The sequence below is a fragment of the Scomber scombrus genome, chromosome 11 (genome assembly GCF_963691925.1).
Source record: "Scomber scombrus chromosome 11, fScoSco1.1, whole genome shotgun sequence".
Lineage (NCBI taxonomy): Eukaryota > Metazoa > Chordata > Actinopteri > Scombriformes > Scombridae > Scomber > Scomber scombrus.
The window spans coordinates 25531552-25550331 of NC_084980.1; the positions used below are offsets into that span (position 1 = coordinate 25531552).

Here is an 18780-nt window from a genome sequence, read left to right on the forward strand (position 1 = left end):
TTCCCATCACTCTTCATCACCACACTTTTACTGTTTTCTACTGCGGGGTCAGAGTCCAAATATTCCCATATTGGGCTGTGACATTTTCTGTCATAAATATCACATCAAGCATTGTCTTCTTGAGCATTATGCAGCAGCTGCTATGTTGCCACCTACTGGAAGCAGCCCGTTATTTTTTAAGAAGTCAAACTGAACAGAATACAGTCAAAATGGAGGAGAAAATGAAAAGGAAGTTACTGGACAGCATATTCTGTAGAGAGGGGGGAAAAAATTAAAAAACACAAACAAAATTTTACATTTACAATATACAATATACTAACCCTATCTTATTCTATACTGTAACCAAAAATATACATTTGTCAAAATATATTCCCACCATGGATATGTCTGACCTCCACGTTGAAGGCCTGTAGTAGTAAACTCCAATTCATCAAGCGCTTATTCTGCACCATTGCAGACAGAAGAGTATATATAGTCACAGGAGCAAGAGATTAGCCGACATGAACCTCAGAGCCATGATAACTCAGTTAGGATGGTTGGAACAGGAAAGCCCACAATAAACTTGACTTTCTCTTGGACAGGACGAACGTTTCCTCTCCCCACCACCTTGCCAAGATAGGTCAGTGATGCCTGCCCAAACTCACATTTAGACAAGTTCACATTCAAACCCGCCTCTTTCAGACGGCAAAAACACTGCCTGCAAATACCATGACAGTATATATGAAAAAATAGATTTTCTTTGCCCGCTCAGTTAACAGGACTTGCCAATATCCCTTCAACAGGTCTAGTTTGCTGGCAAATCTGGCCCTGTTAACCCAATCTACACAATCCTTCATCCTTGATAGAGGATAACAGTCAGTCTTTGTTACTTCATTCACCTTCTGAAAATCTGTAGAGAAGTGATCTTCACCATGAGCCTTATCTTTTAGTAAACACAGGGAGCTCCATGCACTACAGTTGGCTCAGCAATACCATGCATCACCATGTACTCCACCTGCTTCTTAAAACAGCAGTTTGCCTGGACACACTCAATATGGTTGCTGCTTAATGGCCTGTGACTTCCCCACATCAAGATTGTGCTTCATAATCTCTGTCGGAGAGGGAACATCAGCAATCAGCGTTTTGTTGGACTTCATCAGCTCAACCAGGTCTGAACGCTGCGGCTCAGGGAGATGAGACAAACGAGCATAGACATCTTTCAAGACCTCAGAGGGTGGAAAGTTTCTCCTGACTCACAGCCACAGACAAAACCCTGTCATTCCCGTCAGCACTGGATAGTGCTGAAGTATGTAACAATGTTAAACAATAGTTTCATTATATATTTCAATAGATCCTGTAGTCATTTTTGCAAAGTTCATATTAACAGCACTATATCAGAAAAGGTTTTGTATGTTGCACCAGAGTTAGCTGAATGATTTTCATCTGTAGTCCATTGGGACAGAAGTAATTTAAAAGTCTATACTGAGAATTTGTTGTATTAGTTTAGTTTGATTTACTTTGACACATGTATTTAGGTAGCTCAGTGCACATACACTATAACCACTTCTTGTCTCATATGACTAAGTATAAGACCTTTCTTATTTTTAGCCTGTAAGTCTTGTGAACATTGGTTAATATGTCCAAACCAACGTGTTGCAGCAAAGAAAAATATCCCTGCATAGGCATGTGTCTAAATGCAGCTCACATGAGAAAAGAGTATAGTTAGTTTCCAAACACTCAGGTCAGATGGTAGGAAAACTTCTTCTTATTCTGAAGGACAGACTTAAAATCTGCTTGTGCTTCAACCAAAAGGTTTATGAGTATTTAGATATAAAGAATATTGTGCTGTTGTAGTTTAGTTTTGGTATATTTAATTGAGAATAAAAGAACATTAGGCTTTCTGAAACCTGTCGTCTAATGCTATTAAAACAGGAATAATAAGAGGTGATTTTGATAGCAATATGTATCTTAAGTAAATATATATAACGCCTTTCTAGTCTTTACGACCACTCAAAGCGCTTTACACTACATCTCATTCACACACATTCATACACTGATGGCAGGCTACCACGCAGGGTGACAACCTGCACATCAGGGGAAGCTAACCATTTACACACATTCATACACCGTTGGCACAGCAACGGGGGCAATTTGGGGTTAAGTGTGGACACATGTGGACTGGAGGAGCTGGGAATTGAACCGCCAATCTTCCAATTGGAGGATAAACACTCTACCTCCTGAGCAACAGCAGCCCAATGCATTGGGAGAAACATAAAAGATCTTATTTCAATATGGTGTGTCATTTTAGGATCAAAGAAGTTTTAGACCAGTCACGCCAGACAAATTGGTTTCATGTTGCACAAACAAACTTCTCGATCAAATTTGTGAGACTGAATTCATTTTTCTAGACACTATACACTAAAATATATTTAATTTCTGATGTGAAACACATTTATTTTGAGATGCTGGTTCATTAAGACAGACATCATAATGGAAGTCCTTGCACCTTGTCACTTTATTAAGATAGAATATTTTTTCAGGTGAGACGTGAAAAGGGGGGTGACCAGCGGGTCATCTCAGCTGTTAGCAGCCCGACTCCTGAGATGATCGACCGGTCATCTGAGGGAGAACATGATCTGATCTGTGCAGTTATTTGCTGCTAGCTCTAACATGTAGCATTTTGATATATGATATCATTCCCTTTGGTCTCACAGATGAAATCTAACAATTGTAGCTGCCGCGTATGTTTGTCTGAATGTAAAGTGATGCTTCATGTTTTTACTGAAATGAACTGTGTTGATTCATTCTTTATTTTTGCTTTTTCTGTTTAATCACTACATTTTGTTCTCAATAAAACAATCAATGTCTGTCATACATGTTCTGTACTTCATTGAATCAACGACTACAACAACAGTTGACAGAAAGACTTTTGATTTTTGAGTTACTAACATTGCCAAATTAACTACGGACATTTTATCGAAGCCCCTTTTAATGTTCAGTCTAGACGACAAGGACATGACGAGTAAACGGTCTGCAGAGGAAAATGAGTCGTAGGGAGACAACAGTAGTGATTGCTGAGAGGTGGGAATATGAAATATAAAAAGTCACTGATTATTATTATTTCAATATGTTAAAATTGTTTGGAACATGATAGTTTAACTTTTATCTCATCAACATTAAGCTCTGTGGTGTTAACGTAGTCCAAAGTGAGATCTGTTGAAAATATTCCTAAAGCTACACCTAAAAAAGGGGAGTATTTGGAAAGCAAGTTCCTGCTGAGCCAGTGCATAAATAGTCCTTTCACTTTCTCGTGTCACATCAAACACACAATGGCTTTCGCACTTCTCTTGGTTGTTTGTGTGCTGTATTCATGGGAAACACAAGGTAAAACATTTTTCTTAAATTTTTTTTGCTGGAAGTTGTTTTTGAATTAGGCATTATTGATATAACATGCTACAAAACTGAGCGACATGTTGATGTGAAAATTTAGTAAAAAAGTAACGTGACCTGCTCCATCAAAATGAGTCGGATGTAGCAGCGGTCCATTCTTGTAAAAACACGTTTTTTCATGAAAAAGATTTTTGCCTGTTTGGGGGTTTTGTGTGTTTCTGAATAAACAAAGTCTCAGCTTCAATATTAGTGCAAAATTCAAATAATACATAGTTTTGAAGCTCTTGAACATGACGTGATGTCATAAAGTTTTCCCTGTTTATTGCCAATGCTGAATAATTGATAGAAGAGACAGATTGGGGTTGACAGCAGAAGAAGATGCCAAGCTAAATACTTGAGGAAGACGTCGCTCAACTTTTTATATTCAGTTCCCATAAGAGCAGGGGTGTCAAACTCATTTTTGTTCAGGGGCCACATACAGCCTTGATCTCAAGTGGGCCAGACCAGTGAAACCATTGCCTAATAACCTAAAAATGATAAATAATACGTTCTGGCCCACGGGCCGCAGGTTTGAGACCCCTGCATTAGAGGTAGGGGAAAACGGGGTTGGTTGTCACCCAGGTTGGTTGTCACATTCATCAGATCTTGGGACGTAGAGGGTGCTGTTAAAAGGTTTTGGCACTGAAAGTTTCAGAATTTAGGTGAGATGTTACTTCAGAGGTCATTTCTGGAGTAAACTGCTTGACATTAAAGCTGCAGTCTGTAGTTTTGGGAAAAAAGTGGATTTAGCCAGAAAATTTGAACGAGTACAGTCTTCAGGTCCCTCTTTCTTCCTCTCTGCTAGCAAAATGACCAGGAACCTTGTCAGGAAGACAAACAAGGGCCAGAGTCCTCCAGACGTAAAGCTTAGAACAGTCAGAGAAATGAAAATGAACAATACTGTCATATAAGGACAAAAAATGCACTTAAAGGAATGAATGTTCCTGTTTATGTTCTCTTGGTGCAGGGAATGTGCAACATTTTAAATATTTTTGTGAGACTCTCTACATTTTTAATTTTTCTCCATTAAAATAACACAGGGACAACCAACCCCATAGTGTGTGACTACCATCCCCATCTTGGGGTTGGTTGTGCACAAGACATATTTGACGGCCCATATCTTTTGAACAAAATCAGCTGAATAAGAGTAAGACTTCTCTATTCCTACTCTACGGTACAGTAGGAATAAAGAAGTCTTACTCTTCTTCATCAGTCTGTACCTGACACTTTGGTTTACATTACAAATTAAAAATGGAATCTATTCAGTACAGTTAATGAGGAATTCAAAGTAAAGTAAAAAAACAGGATTATCACAGGATTATTTCACTGCACGAAAGGATGATAGTCTAGTGGAGCAGAGTCTGACAGCAGCTCAACCTCTGAGTCTGACTTGCAGCCAACAGACTATAACATCAGCTCCGATCATGAGTGTCACCCAGGTGTGAGACAGAGGAAGATTCCACTCATGGTTGATGACGACATACAACTTCTGATTATCGTTAACCACAAGGTCACGTGCACATGCATGTGTGAATGTATGTCTAGACTACTTATGTCTACAACAATATTGGCTTCATTTGAGTCTCAATACATTTGTTTCAATCCAAGTGAAAAATGGCTGAATGTGAATAATTTGTTTTCTCAAAAACAACGTTTGATGACAGCCAAACTTTGGAAGATCATCTCACGGAATATTTGGCGTAGAAAGATGATATTGGTATCGCTATAAAGCTGAGACTTTCTTCCTCATACAGAAAACTCAAATGTGTTTTCTTGTGACACACAATTACGGAAACATAGGCTACTGCTGCCCCGTCGGAAAAAGTTCAGTATCACGTTAGGCTATGTGGAAGTCATAGTTGGTCTCAAACAGAGGTGGACTGTGATATACTCACAGGTCCGCTGTTGGTGTGTTTAGAGGGGCAAACACCATGTCCTCTATCTGTGATTATTGTCCTTCAGCTGTTACAAGTGAGGCTCTATCTATGGTTAAAACATGCTTCGGTCATTTCATCCAACCACGAAGGCTCAGAGATAGATCTGTCTTAGAGCACCTTAAAGGAGTCACACCACAACCTGTGCGCTCCTTAACATGTGTATTGGTGCTTGTGGACTGAGGTGGCCCCTCCTACATCAGATCATGAATGAAATGACTCTACCATAAGAGGGTTGGACTCATTCATCCTTCTACACAGCTGGATGAATGAGTCCGACCCTCAGCATACAGCCACGTGCAATTTAAAATCTCTAAATCACTCAAATATGAGTTTCATAACGTGACAATAAATGTAGTTGTATTTTTTTACAATGACAATAAAAGGAATCTTGAAATAGGTTTCACGCTGTCACTGAAACTTCGTTTTAAGTTTCACAGGAGATCACTGAGGGCAAACCCTCATTTTCAATGATGTCGAGAGCACAAAAGGACAAAGTAACAGACAACAAAAACAAACATTGTTAAAAACAGTTGTAAACCTTCATAAGCAGAGTAGCTGGAGATCATATTTATAAATTGGTCTATATGGTAACGATTGTGTTGAGTTTGATTGTCTGTTGAAAAGTATCCTAGAAAGATGCAGAAGAGAAACTGAAAGCAGTTTTTTTACCAAATTCAGTGTTAGTCCGGGAAACTTTGAGCATTAAATAATCACTTGAACGTGTAGAATAGTTACCATGAGACCAATTAAATAAAGTGATGACGTATAATGGCATGTTGCCTTTAAAGACTTTGTAAATGAAAATGAACCAGTGCATGTCTCTTCTCACAGATAAAGGTGCCCATCCCACTTTTTAATATTTAGTGCAATGGTGGGTGGAGTAATGTCCCCAGTAATGAATCTGAGTCCAGAGACAGAAGCATGTCTATAGATAATGTCACCATAATCTAGAACAGATAGAAAGACTGCTTGGATGAGCTGTTTCCTGCAGGGCAAAGGGAAATTGTACAAGTATCCTATTTTTTGTTTTAATTTACCTGTAAGTGTCATTGTGAAATGTAAATGCAAGTTTTCGATCCAAACAGATGCCTAGATATTTGTTTGTAACTCTCTGTAATTTATAACATGATTTTTTTTTTGTAACTCTCTAACTTTTATCATTTTTTCAAAAAGTACAAAAGTACAAAAAGGATATCAATGCAGCAAGATATAGAGACACAACTTTAAAGTGCAGAGGAAGATCGGGTTATAATTGAATATATAACTAACCATAGTGTCCACATCAATACCTACACTTCATCAGTTTGACAGTTTTTATGGAAGACGAGCAGCCACAGACAATCTATACATCTATATCTCTACTTTTATACATCTAAATCTACAGTGAGGAGCTTGTCATTAAACTACTTCACTGTTGGAAGAACTGCAGCTTCTGTCTTCTCACTCTTTGTTGAACCTCTAAAACTATTTTTTACTGATAAACATTCAGTGTAAAAACTACAAGAAAATATGTTAAACATTCAGTCTACAAAGTACAAGAAATATGCTAAATTATTTCTTATTATGATTTTGGCCTGTGAAACTGTAGCCAGACATTTCTCTTTTCATACAGCAGGTGGCTGCATTATGATAATGGTCACAATGTAGCAGAGCATGGAAGAGGAACCGTCTGTATTTTGTAATGGGGGGGGGGGGGAATATGTGTTGTTTAAATTTACTTTAAACAACACTTTGCCTTGTCTTCTCAAATTCAAATATGTGAAATTAGTAATGAAAAGTTCATTTCAAATGCGAAACGTTATAGCATGGATAAAACTGCTATGAAGTCACCAATATTTGTCATTATATTTATTATCCATTAATCTGAGAATGAGAATGTCTGCTTGTTTATCTTAAATCATACAAATTAATTTATAAACATTGTTCAGTGTTTGGTGAGAAAAGGCATTGACAGCAACTCTTACTTTTTAATGACCACTTGTAAAAACCCAAAATCCAAATCCCAAACTGGTCCTCTGGCTTATAAATTGGCTCAGGTAGGCTATAGCTCCACATCATGGTCGGACATTCAGCTTGTCCAAAACTTTACTATATTCACAATGTCAATAGTAACAGATGAGTCAATTTGGCAGTTTTTTCACTTATCTTCATTTACTTTGGAAGCATAATGCTGCATAAATCTATACACATTACTCAGTATTTGGGGAGTAAAGGCAGTGACAGCAATACTCTCACTTTTTAATGATCTCTTGTAAAAACAGTGGTGACTGAAAAAGCATACAAGTGATTTTAATGTGTGTTCTTTTTACAGGGTCCAGTGCTGTGACAACTGTGTTTCTGCAGAAAGGGAAGAATTTACATCTGGATGTTAACAAACCTGTTGTTCTAGGAAAAGATGATGAATTTAAATGGACAATCAATAACACTTGCAATGTAGTGAGATTATTTCCTGATAATACAACAAAAATAGTTGACCCTTATGAAGGAAGGGTTGAGTTTTCTGTACAAAATCACTCTTTGCTTTTGAAGAATGTGCAACACAGTGACAGTGGAGATTACACTGCACTCATAACTGGGGACAAAAACCAACTTCTAACTGAATACAAGGTCATAATTCAAGGTAAGTTTCTTTAGATTTCAAACATTGATACACAATAGTACCCTGTTTTATAACCCTTCACACCTACCTTTTGTCCTCTAGATCCAGTGGCTCCAGTTCAGCTGTCAGTGAACTCTGTGTCAAACAGCAGAGAGTCCTGTAACCTCACTGTGACCTGCAGTACAGAGGACTCTCTCATCAGCAGCACTTTTAGATGTGACAACCAAACCTGCAATCAGGAGGGAGGAGAGCAGTCAGAGGTCACAACCTCTGGTTCTTCTCTCCGTGTCTACCTGTTCAACGACTTCATCATCTGTAACCATAGCAACCAGGTCAGCTGGACCAGAGACATGAAGGAGATTCGGCCTCTCTGCTCTCTAACTGCAGGTGAGACTTAAAGATAATGTGCAATAAAAACATTCTGACTGTAGGGCCTCATGGATGAAATCAAATCGAAATGTGATGATAATTATTACACTGAAATTTTACAAAAGTGCACTCCTGTGACATTTTTATAGACCTTTGGGCAGGAGGGATCATACATGAGCTGCACAAAAATAGAGTAACATACTGTTTAGCAATATAATGCATATCAATACAAATGCTCTGCAAACATACAGTATTTCACTTTTGATGGTTTGAATACTCAATTATTGCGTTGTGTTCATTTAACTTACGCATTATAAAGTCTTAATGACATGACTTATTCAGTTGCAATATTTTAGTCAGTTAGTCATGTAAGATTATTTTTGATAAAACAAAATACTTAATAAAATGAGAAAAGGTACCTGGCAGTAAATCGTCTTTTTTTAATGTTAGATATTCTATTAAGAGTTTTTCTGTCTGTGTCAGTGACAGTTTACTGTTGTTGTAGTCATTGCTTCAATAAAATACAGAACATGTGTAACCAGAAGTAGTTTCCTTTAAAATTAGATAGCCTCTCTATAACACAAGAGCAGACTCAACATACAATTTGGGCCAGCGTCTCAGAAGACTAAATTTGCTCAGGAGAAATGGGCGTCGAACAGCAAACTGGACACAAAACACAAGACTTAACGCTTTTCATTTAAAAGGTGAGTAACAAAATGTATTCTATCATTAATCAGTAATCTCTTTCTTATATCTTCAACATTTACTGAATACAACAATCACAATCACTATCACATGTATAAATTAAAAATATATAAATACAAAAATACACTTTACCCTCTGATTAGGAATCCACCTGTCAGATAAGCATCTAATTATTGTTAATCATTCATTTAGTATTCATTTACTTTTAATATTAAGTGCTACATTTATTTCTGTTTGTTTAACTATATTATATTAACTATTTATTCCTATTTTGGTTTGATAATCCTATTTTGGTGTCTACCCCACAGGTGGTTCGTTTAACCCTATTCATTTCTTCTGTTTGTCAATACAAAAAGCAATCAATCAATCAATCAATCAATCAATCAATCTATCTATCTATCTATCTATCTATCTATCTATCTATCTATCTATCTATCTATCTATCTATCTATCTATCTATCTATCTATCTATCTATCTATCTATCTATCTATCAATCAATCAATCAATCAATCAATCAATCAATAAAATGCTTGCAAAATAATAATAATAATAATAACAACAATATCAAAATCTCGAATTATCAATAAAAATAAAATAAAACATTAAACTGTTCTATCAGGTTCAGGGGTTGGCTCGCCACTTCATCCCGACTGTGATGTTCACTACAGGAACCAGTCGAGCTGAAGAATGAAGGTCTCTGGTGGTCACGATGCAGATGATGATGAAGATGATGACGAGGATGAAGGGGATGACGAGGACGAAGAGGATGGAGGGGATGAAGATGATGAATTAGAGGACAGGGATCATGTAGACGAAGAAGAGGAAGATAAGGGGGGAGGGGGTACTTGGCCTTGTAACCACAAAGCCAAATAATAATAATAATAATAATAATCACTTCACAGACCAAATACCTTTTTCCTTTTTCAAAATCACTCAAAACCACAGTTCTTTATTTACAAATTATCTTTTGATTGACATTTTAATCAACAAATAAAGCTTGCATTCTTCCTTATCTTATCATGTTTTCTCTTCTCTTTGTTTCCTTTTCAATTAATTGTATTAATAAAAAGATATCTACATACATTCACCTTTCTCTAATCAATTTTCTAATTTATTTTATTTCACTGTTTTGGTAACTGGGGTTACACATGTATGACAGCGTTGATTGTTTGAATAAAATGTGGTGATTAAACAGAAAAGGCAAAAATAAAGAAAAAACAACACAAAATACAAAATGTTTTTGAAATATAGTATTTGGGGTCATTTATTACATCCAGTATGTTGTATATTGTGCTGTATTGTCAATTCTGTAATAAAATAACTGTTGTGTTGCAGGTTCACAGAGTATCTCTCTGTGCCTGGTGAAGACAGTCGTGTTCTCTGTTGGTCTGATCATCATGGTGTCTGCTGTCATCAGTGTCCACCTGATGGAGAGGCTCAAGAAGCAAGAATGAAGAGACAACTCTACACCAACAAATCTGTTATTCACTTTCTTATCAAGTAGAACAGCAGACGCCAATGTGCATGAGTAGGAATGCAGTTCAGTTTATAGAGCTTTGCTTGCTTGTTGTGCTACATATCACAACCTCTTCACTTTATCAAAATAGTCGGTCTCTCTTAATGAGGAGTGTGATTTTGCAACTTCATCATCAACATACTGTAGTAGGTGCTGATTGAATCTTCTTTATTTCACCTACTTGTTTAATAAACCTGCTTTGCCTTAAAAATAAATCAGTTTAATGTAACAGATGGAATATCATCTTAGTAATTTTTGTTTCTTATGTTATGTATTTTGTTGTAATATGTAGTAATTTCACCAAAAAATCCCCTATTCTTCTGTTCTTGGTATTGGGAGTACTGTATTGGGTTGTATTCTAGTGCCCTCTGGTGGCCATTAGCAGACATACTTCTTCATTTCCCGTCTCCGTCTTTAATAAACCTGCTTTGCCTTAAAAAATAAATCAGTTTTATGCAACAGATGGAATATCATCTTTGCAATTTTTGTTTCTTATGTTATGTATTTTGTTGTAATATGTAATAATTTCACCAAAAAATCCCCTATTCTTCTGTTCTTGGTATGGGGAGTACTGTATGAGGTTGTATTCTAGCGCCCTCTGGTGGCCATTAGCAGACATACTGCTTCATTTCCCGTCTCTGGTCAGTCTGTATTATCCTGACTGAGAGAGGTATGTATTCAAGGCAGCGTGATCATAAAGTGTGCATTTTAAGTTTTAATGTTGTTTAAGTACACACAGCAGTGTATTCATGCTTAATATTGTTATTGTAGACGAGCTGTGTAATTCTCTGTCGTTCTTTTTACCTGTAGAGATGAGTTTTTAAGGCTTAAAACTAGCTTAAACACGTTTTTCCTGTAACGTTGTGTTTTCATCATTTCGGCTTGTGGGACACACGCTTGAAACACAAGCTTGTTTATTTTATGTTAGGTGTGTTGCAGATATAAAAGAGCCTAAGAAACGACGTTTTTGCTGTCTTTTGGACTCATTTTAACAGGTAGGCTATGTGTATGTTGTAATGTACTCCCATTATCAGTTCAGTAAATGTATTTTTCATTTTCAATTTATTGTGTTAAGTTAACTGTGTTAAGTGTGATAGAGGATAGATTTCAAGTGTTTCATTGTATGATATATATTTGTGTTTCAATTGTTTTACATTCACATTAATATTATTTCACATTTCATGCTGTTAATATTTAAGCTAAATATGTTATCAATGTAATTTTGTCACATAAATTGAGACAAGTTTGTGGCACTTTGTTCACATTTTATTGTATTTTATGTCATTCTCATGTTGAGTATGCATTTATCATGACTGAGAGAGGTGTGTTGCAGAGATAAAAGAGCCTAAAAATAACGTTTTTGCTGTCTTTTGGACTCATTTTAACAGAACGCAACGCAGACCGACCCAGTTACATTTACACTATCAATACAAATCAATGCAGCCTCAGATATTTGTTCCTGAAGTTTGTTTGTGCAGCCTGATTAAAACCAATTTGTCTGGTCTGTCTGCTCCATAATTTCTTTGAAACCTAAATCTGCACACTAACATAAAATGTTATTTAAAACAGCTGAAATCAAGTCATGTCTTAATGCACACAAGCTACATGATGACTAATATTCTTGTTCTGTCAAATAAATAAAGCAAAACTAAATTAATGTTGATGCAGCACAAAGTAACAGCAGGAGGTCTTTCATATGACACTCATTCTCCATTCACTTCATTGGCTCCCGTCTCCACCAGGATTGAATACTAGATCTCCCTCCTGACTCACCAGTGCATCTATGGTAATGCCCCTCTCTACCTGAAAGAACTACTCACCCCACTAACCTCAACCCGATCCCTCTGCTCTACAAACTCTAATCTCCTCCTCCCAAGTACTAAACTCAGCACCATGAGTGATCAGGCCTTCAGTTCTGCTGCCTCTTGTCTGTGGAATGCCCTTCCTGACCAGCAGAGGGCGCCACACACTACAGAGTTTAAAAAAAGGACTCAAAACATTTTTTTTTAGCAGAACAGCTGTCTTTTAATTATTTATGTTTTTTTCTGTCTTTAATATTGATGTTTTCTCCTTTGTAGCACTTTGAGATATGCTTCAAATGTAAAGTGTGTTACAAATAAAATGTATTATTATTATTATTATTATTATTATTATATCTAAAGCCTGAATGAAACTCAAAAAAGTCACATAGAAGCACAAATTATCTGAATTCTGGTTTCAGACTTGACTCAGTGACAATGTGATGAGAGATACACACTGACCAACACATAAGTATGTATGCTGATTTAACTTTGGGGTAAAGAAAGCAACATATCTTTATTACAAGAACCAGGGAACAAATCATATCATATCGTGTAGGATTATTTTTATAAATCACTTAGAGCCTTTGTATTGTACGTGATTAAATAGAGTAGACTTTGTTTCCTCCTCAAATACTGTAGAACAGATTTCTTTCCAAAAAGATACAGTGTTGAAATGTCACGTTATAAGAAACACATTTGATACACTGAACACACAACAAACTCAGATGAAGGAGAAATAAAAACACTGAATCTCATTAGCTGAATAAAAATCCATGTTTATTATTTTTTCCATTGATCCATTTTTCTTCATCACCACTGATCATGTTAAGGGTCACTGGGACTCTGGAGGTTAATTGATACCAGTGGTTGAAATCCTGAACATGTTTGTTGAAGAGCTGATGTATATAAACAGACAACTGTTCATTCACATTTACATAAGGACAACATAACAATATCTAAAAGGTCAGATTTTTAAAAATGGGGGAGAAAAAACAAAAATCACTTTTAAATCATTTTACATGTTGCAAAAAAGCTCTTATTTCAGGGTCTTATTCTAATGATTTGCTTTGCTTTATACAAGTACAAGTCTGTAGGATTTTAGTGACATCTAGCGCTGAGGTTGCACATAGCAATAGATTTTATTCGTTAAACATTTTACTTTTGTAACAAATCCTAAAGTTCTAAAAGGTATCAAAATAAAGCATTAATATAAAAGACATAGCAGAGCAGCAACCAGCAAGGTTAATTAAAAGTCACAGGTGCATCACAACCACCCCAAAAGGCTCAATTAATTATTCAACATTTTAACATAAAATACTGTACATTAAAAATAAACAATTATATGTACACCATTCAGTCATTTCATCACACATCCATTGTATTGATATCATTGTAATGAGTTTTGTGTCCTATTTGGCTCCATCTGGTGGTGGCTGTGAATAGCAGGATTCAGAAGGAGGTGACCTCACAGTAAACATTGGGGTAACAGGAAGTATGCACCAGAACTTCCATTGAAGGGAAGAACATTATTACTTATTTCGAATTCAAAGAAAAAGTATGTACTATTGTCAATCTTTATATTTTATTAGGAACATTTCATATCCATAAATGTAAATTTAAAAACTCATCTCCATTATTTAAGTTATTTTTAATTGAAGTTGATTATTATCTTAAGTCTCTTAAATTACAATTACAATAATAATAATAATTACAAATAAGAAATGTATATCAATGATGGATATCCATACAGAGGTTTTCAACCAATAAGCTGTCACAAATACACTTTTCAATTTATACGGAAGATTATGAAGTCTGTCACACCAGGGTTTTGTTTTTTCTTCTTTTTCTTTCCCTTGTCTCTCATTTATTATTACTGTTAATGGCCCTTTTTATGCTTTCACATGACTGTAAACCATGCTGTTGCTATTGCACAAACTTTGAACTGGAATGACTGATCTTTTTGTACATGCAAACTTCAATAACATTTTGAAAAAAAAAGTATGCACCAGAAGTAAGTAGCACCAGAAAGGTCTTTTTCTCCTCCAACTCAGAAAGTGAGCAGCATAGTGCAGCTGTCTGTTTAATCCTGTGCTTTAAAGCCTACAAAAAGGCTTTATCTGTAAATTATGTTCTGTTTACAGTTATATTAACAATTGTATATAGTAAAGGTACAATATTTTTGGATAATTATGTGGCCAGGTGGGACATTTTGACTGGCCAGGTGTGTAGTCAGGACATAATTACCTGCGACACCAGGTGGAAGTAAAACACTTTCTCCTCATGGTCCGCCAAGACCGTAAACTTAATTACACTTACTTGATGGCAATCAAGCACAGATCAAATCTGAACATGCAAAAAACATAGGTTGCTCCTTTTGTTTTGTTTTTAAATGTAATATGTCAGTAAAATATGTTCAATTCCATTTTAATCATAATATACAACAGACCATACAAACATTCACCAAACGCTGGAATGTTGCCAAATACCATGACAGTATATTTTGAAAAAAGATTTTCTTTGCCCGCTCAGTCAACAGGACTTGCCAATATCCCTTCAGCAGGTCTAGTCTGCTGGCAAATATGGCCCTGTTAACCCAATCTACACAATCCTTCATCTTTGATAGAGGATAACAGTCAGTCTTTGTTACTTCATTCACCTTCTGAGAATCTGTACAGAAGTGATTTTCATAATGAGCATTATCTGTAGGTAAACACAGGGAGCTCCATGCACTGCAGTTGGCTCAGCAATACCATGCTGCACCATGTACTCCACCTGCTTCTTAAAACAGCAGTTTGCCTGGACACACTCAATATGGTTGCTGCTTAATGGCCTGTGAGTTCCCCACATCAAGATTGTGCTTCAGAATCTCTGTCGGAGAGGGAGCATCAGCAATCAGTGTTTTGTTGCACTTCATCAGCTCAACGAAGTCTTAACACTGAGGCTCAGGGAGACGAGACAAACGAGCATAGACATCTTTCAAGACCTCAGAGGTTGGAAAGTTTCCCCTGACTCACAGCCACAGACTAAACCCTGTCATTCCAGTCAGCACTGGACAGTGCTGAAGTATGTAACAATGTTAAACAATTTCATTATGTATTTCAATAGATCCTGTAGGCAATCTTTGCAAAGTTCATATTAACAGCACTATATCAGAAAAGGTTTTGTATATTGCACCAGAGTTAGCTGAAGGATCATTTTCATCTGTGGTCAATTGTCGTATTAGTTTAGTTTAATTTCATTTAACACACGTATTTAGGTAGCTCAGTGCACATACACTAACCACTTCCTTTCTCATATGACTCAGTATAACACCTTTTTTTTTTTTTTAGCCTGCAATTCTTGTGAACATTGGTTAATGTGCAAACAGAAAACCAACGTGTTGCAGCAAAGACAATGCATCACTGCAAGGTCTTTTATTCTTTATGCAGATCATATGTGTCCTTTAACCTGATATGTCAAACACTTTGAATTACACCAATGATGAGTGAAAAAAGATCTGTCTTAATTCAGTTCACATGAGAAAAGAGTATAATTTGTTTCCAAACACTCAGGTCAGATGATAGGAAAACTTCACCCGGGGTCCGTTTCATAAAGCAAGCTCAGAAAAGTGGTGCTTATGTCGAACACCTGACTTGAATGAGCCTAACAAATGAGATCAGGCTAAAGCGGTTCCATAAAGGCCAATCCACGTTCACGAAATCAAACTAATTCAAGACAGGCTCGAGTATTCAGACTAATTGCGTGTGCACGCCATTCACATGCAGCCATCAAACGGATTCACAATGACAAAATCCACCACAAAAGAGCCACAGAGCAGCAGCAGTCTCTAGCACACACTTCTGCTGGAGACATATAAAATCCAAGAGAAAGGCTGGCAGGAAGCTGCTGATTGATTGAATGGGTCTGATCTGTCTCTGAAGGTGCGCTCTTGTTGCAGTGCCCTGTGTACTATGACAGCTCATTCATGTTCAAGCTCCTCAATCAAGGGACACACCATGACCAACAGAGAAACAGTGCATGGGTTGAGGTCGTTATATAGACTGGACCTTAATCAATTAACAGAAAAGGGGAAACGCCTAGACATGCATCCACTAAACACATCTTAGTTGACTTTTTAGACATTATTTTAAATGTAACCAATTCCTTTAAAACAGCGCTTCCTACCAGGAAAATAGCAGTTAAAGACATATGGATTTAAATATTACATCTCTTGTCCAAATATTTTTGCATACATACACACGTTAAGTTGACTATGTACTCAACTATACACTGAACAAAAATATAAACGCAACACTTTTGTTTTTGCTCCTATTTTTCATGAGCTGAACTCAAAGATCTAAAACATTGTCTATATACACAAAAGACCTATTTCTCTCAAACATTGTTCACAAATCTGTCTAAATCTGTGTTAGTGAGCACTTCTCCTTTGCCGAGATAATCCATCCCCCCTTACAGGTGTGGCATATCAAGATGCTGATTAGACAGCATGAATATTGTACAGGTGTGCCTTAGGCTGGCCACAATAAAAGGCAACTCTGAAATGTGCAGTTTTGCTTCAACCAAAAAGAGTATTTAGATATACAAAAATGTGTGCTGTTGCTGTTGTTGTAGTTTTGGTTTATTTAATTGACAGTACAGCAACATTAGGCTTTCTGAAACCTGTTGTCTAAATGCTATTAAAACAGGAATCAATAGGTGATTTTAATAGCAACATGTATCTGTGCATTGGGACATGGCGTTTCATTTCTATATAAAATCTTATATCAATATGGTGTGTCATTTTAGGATCAAATAAGTTTTAGACCATTCACTCCAGACAAATTGGTTTCAATCTGCACAAACAAACTTCTCAATCAAATATGTGAGGTTGAATTCATTTCTAACTACTTTAAACAAATGGAAATAGAATTTCTGATGTGAAACACATTTATTTTAAGGAGAGGCAGGTTCATTAAGGCATACATCAAAATGGAAGTCCTTGCACTGAAACATGAAGTTAAAATAAGAAGCCAACACCTAGTTCACATGTTAAGAAATGGTTTTACTCTGAATTCTGTCACGTTTCATTTTTTAAAAGGGAAAGAGGAAATTATGGGAACGTACTGCCAGAAATATAAAAATGCTTCAGTTTCAGTATGACATTATAATGTGAAAGTCATAGTTGGTCTCAAGCAGAGGTGGACTGCCTGTATATACTCAGTTGTTAGAAGTGTGAAAATTGCAAGGGTTTTTGGTTTAGCTCATCTCTGCTCTGATCTCCGCTACAGCGTAGTCTTAACACCCTAAAAGGAGTCACACTACAACCTGTGCGCTCCTTAACATGTGTTAGTGCTTGTGGACTGTAGTGGCTCCTTCTATGTCAGAACAATAAATAAATTACCCTATCTGTCTTGCGGAGCAGGTGGACCCAAATGCACACTGCAGGCTGACAGTGTCTGGACAATGCACTTTATTTTGCCAACACAGGAGAAACTTAACAAATAACCACAGGGCAAATGAACACAGGCAAGTACAACAGGCAAATAACACAGAGACTCGGACAATGACTGAACTGAAAACCAAAACCTATATAGACAAGGGGTGATTACAAACAGGACACAGGTGAGTGAAACAAGACACAAGTGAAAGACATGAAAAAAATTAATTAAGGTGGGAAAACACAGTAAGTAAAACTAACTACACAAACAAGGAGAACAGACAGTATGTGACGCTACCTTAAGAGGGTCGGACTCATTCATCCTTCTGTATACAGCTGGATGAATGAGTCTGACAATCTGTATACAGCCCCATGCATTTTAAAATCTCTCTCAGTGTAATCATATTTATCACACTATCCATTGTGACCAGTAACAGCAGGATCTCATCATGTCTCAACCCAAACACGAAGTACACTTAAATCATGTAAATGAGACACATTCCTATCTGTTCTCTGAACACCGTTTCCCCTTTTAAATAAGGGGATATCACGTTATAACGTGATATTGAAACTTTATGTTATAACGTGATACTGATGTTTCTTCTTTTTCTGGCGTGGCAGCAATACGCTTCCGTAAGAAATGAAGATGATGCACACGTAAAGATTCAGACCTGGAGAATTAAAGCTTATTAAAGCTAAATTATGCAGAACCAGAAAAACTGATGTTGTAATGCACTGCATGCAATGCAATGTAATACATGCATGGTTATTAACGCATGTCTTCTGAATGACCAAACCCATTTTAATTCATGCACTTAAATAATATGTAACTGAGACTTAAATTTTTGAGTCATACTGTAGGCTAAATCACCCATGAGCCTACAGATCGTTTATTTACTGTACTGTGCTGTTTCCCCCCATCTTTGTTTACTGTATGATTTTGAAAGTGACCCATTCCAAAATTCGACAGGTGTCACTTTTTCTTACTATTTGTAATTGTTTAAACATATGTTGCCCTTTCAACTGT

At 36.5% G+C, this 18780-nt stretch overlaps 1 protein-coding gene across 1 annotated transcript; it reads left to right on the forward strand.

Annotated features, from left to right (window-relative positions):
• Positions 1 to 3902: 3902 nt before the first annotated feature.
• LOC133990076 (SLAM family member 6-like) lies at positions 3903 to 10596 on the forward strand. The gene is made up of 4 exons (XM_062428255.1): positions 3903 to 3990; positions 7657 to 7965; positions 8047 to 8331; positions 10355 to 10596. The coding sequence occupies exons 1-4, from the start codon at positions 3903 to 3905 to the stop codon at positions 10471 to 10473; spliced, it is 801 nt and encodes a 266-aa protein (XP_062284239.1). The 3' UTR covers positions 10474 to 10596.
• Positions 10597 to 18780: the final 8184 nt, after the last annotated feature.

Bases quoted from the DNA above. Each gene is read 5' to 3' on its own strand.
- LOC133990076 (XM_062428255.1), top strand. From the start codon at position 3,903: ATGATAAATAATACGTTCTGGCCCACGGGCCGCAGGTTTGAGACCCCT. The intron at 7,966-8,046 runs GTAAGTTTCTTT...TTTGTCCTCTAG, and splicing joins ATACAAGGTCATAATTCAAG to ATCCAGTGGCTCCAGTTCAG. The intron at 8,332-10,354 runs GTGAGACTTAAA...GTTGTGTTGCAG, and splicing joins TCTCTGCTCTCTAACTGCAG to GTTCACAGAGTATCTCTCTG.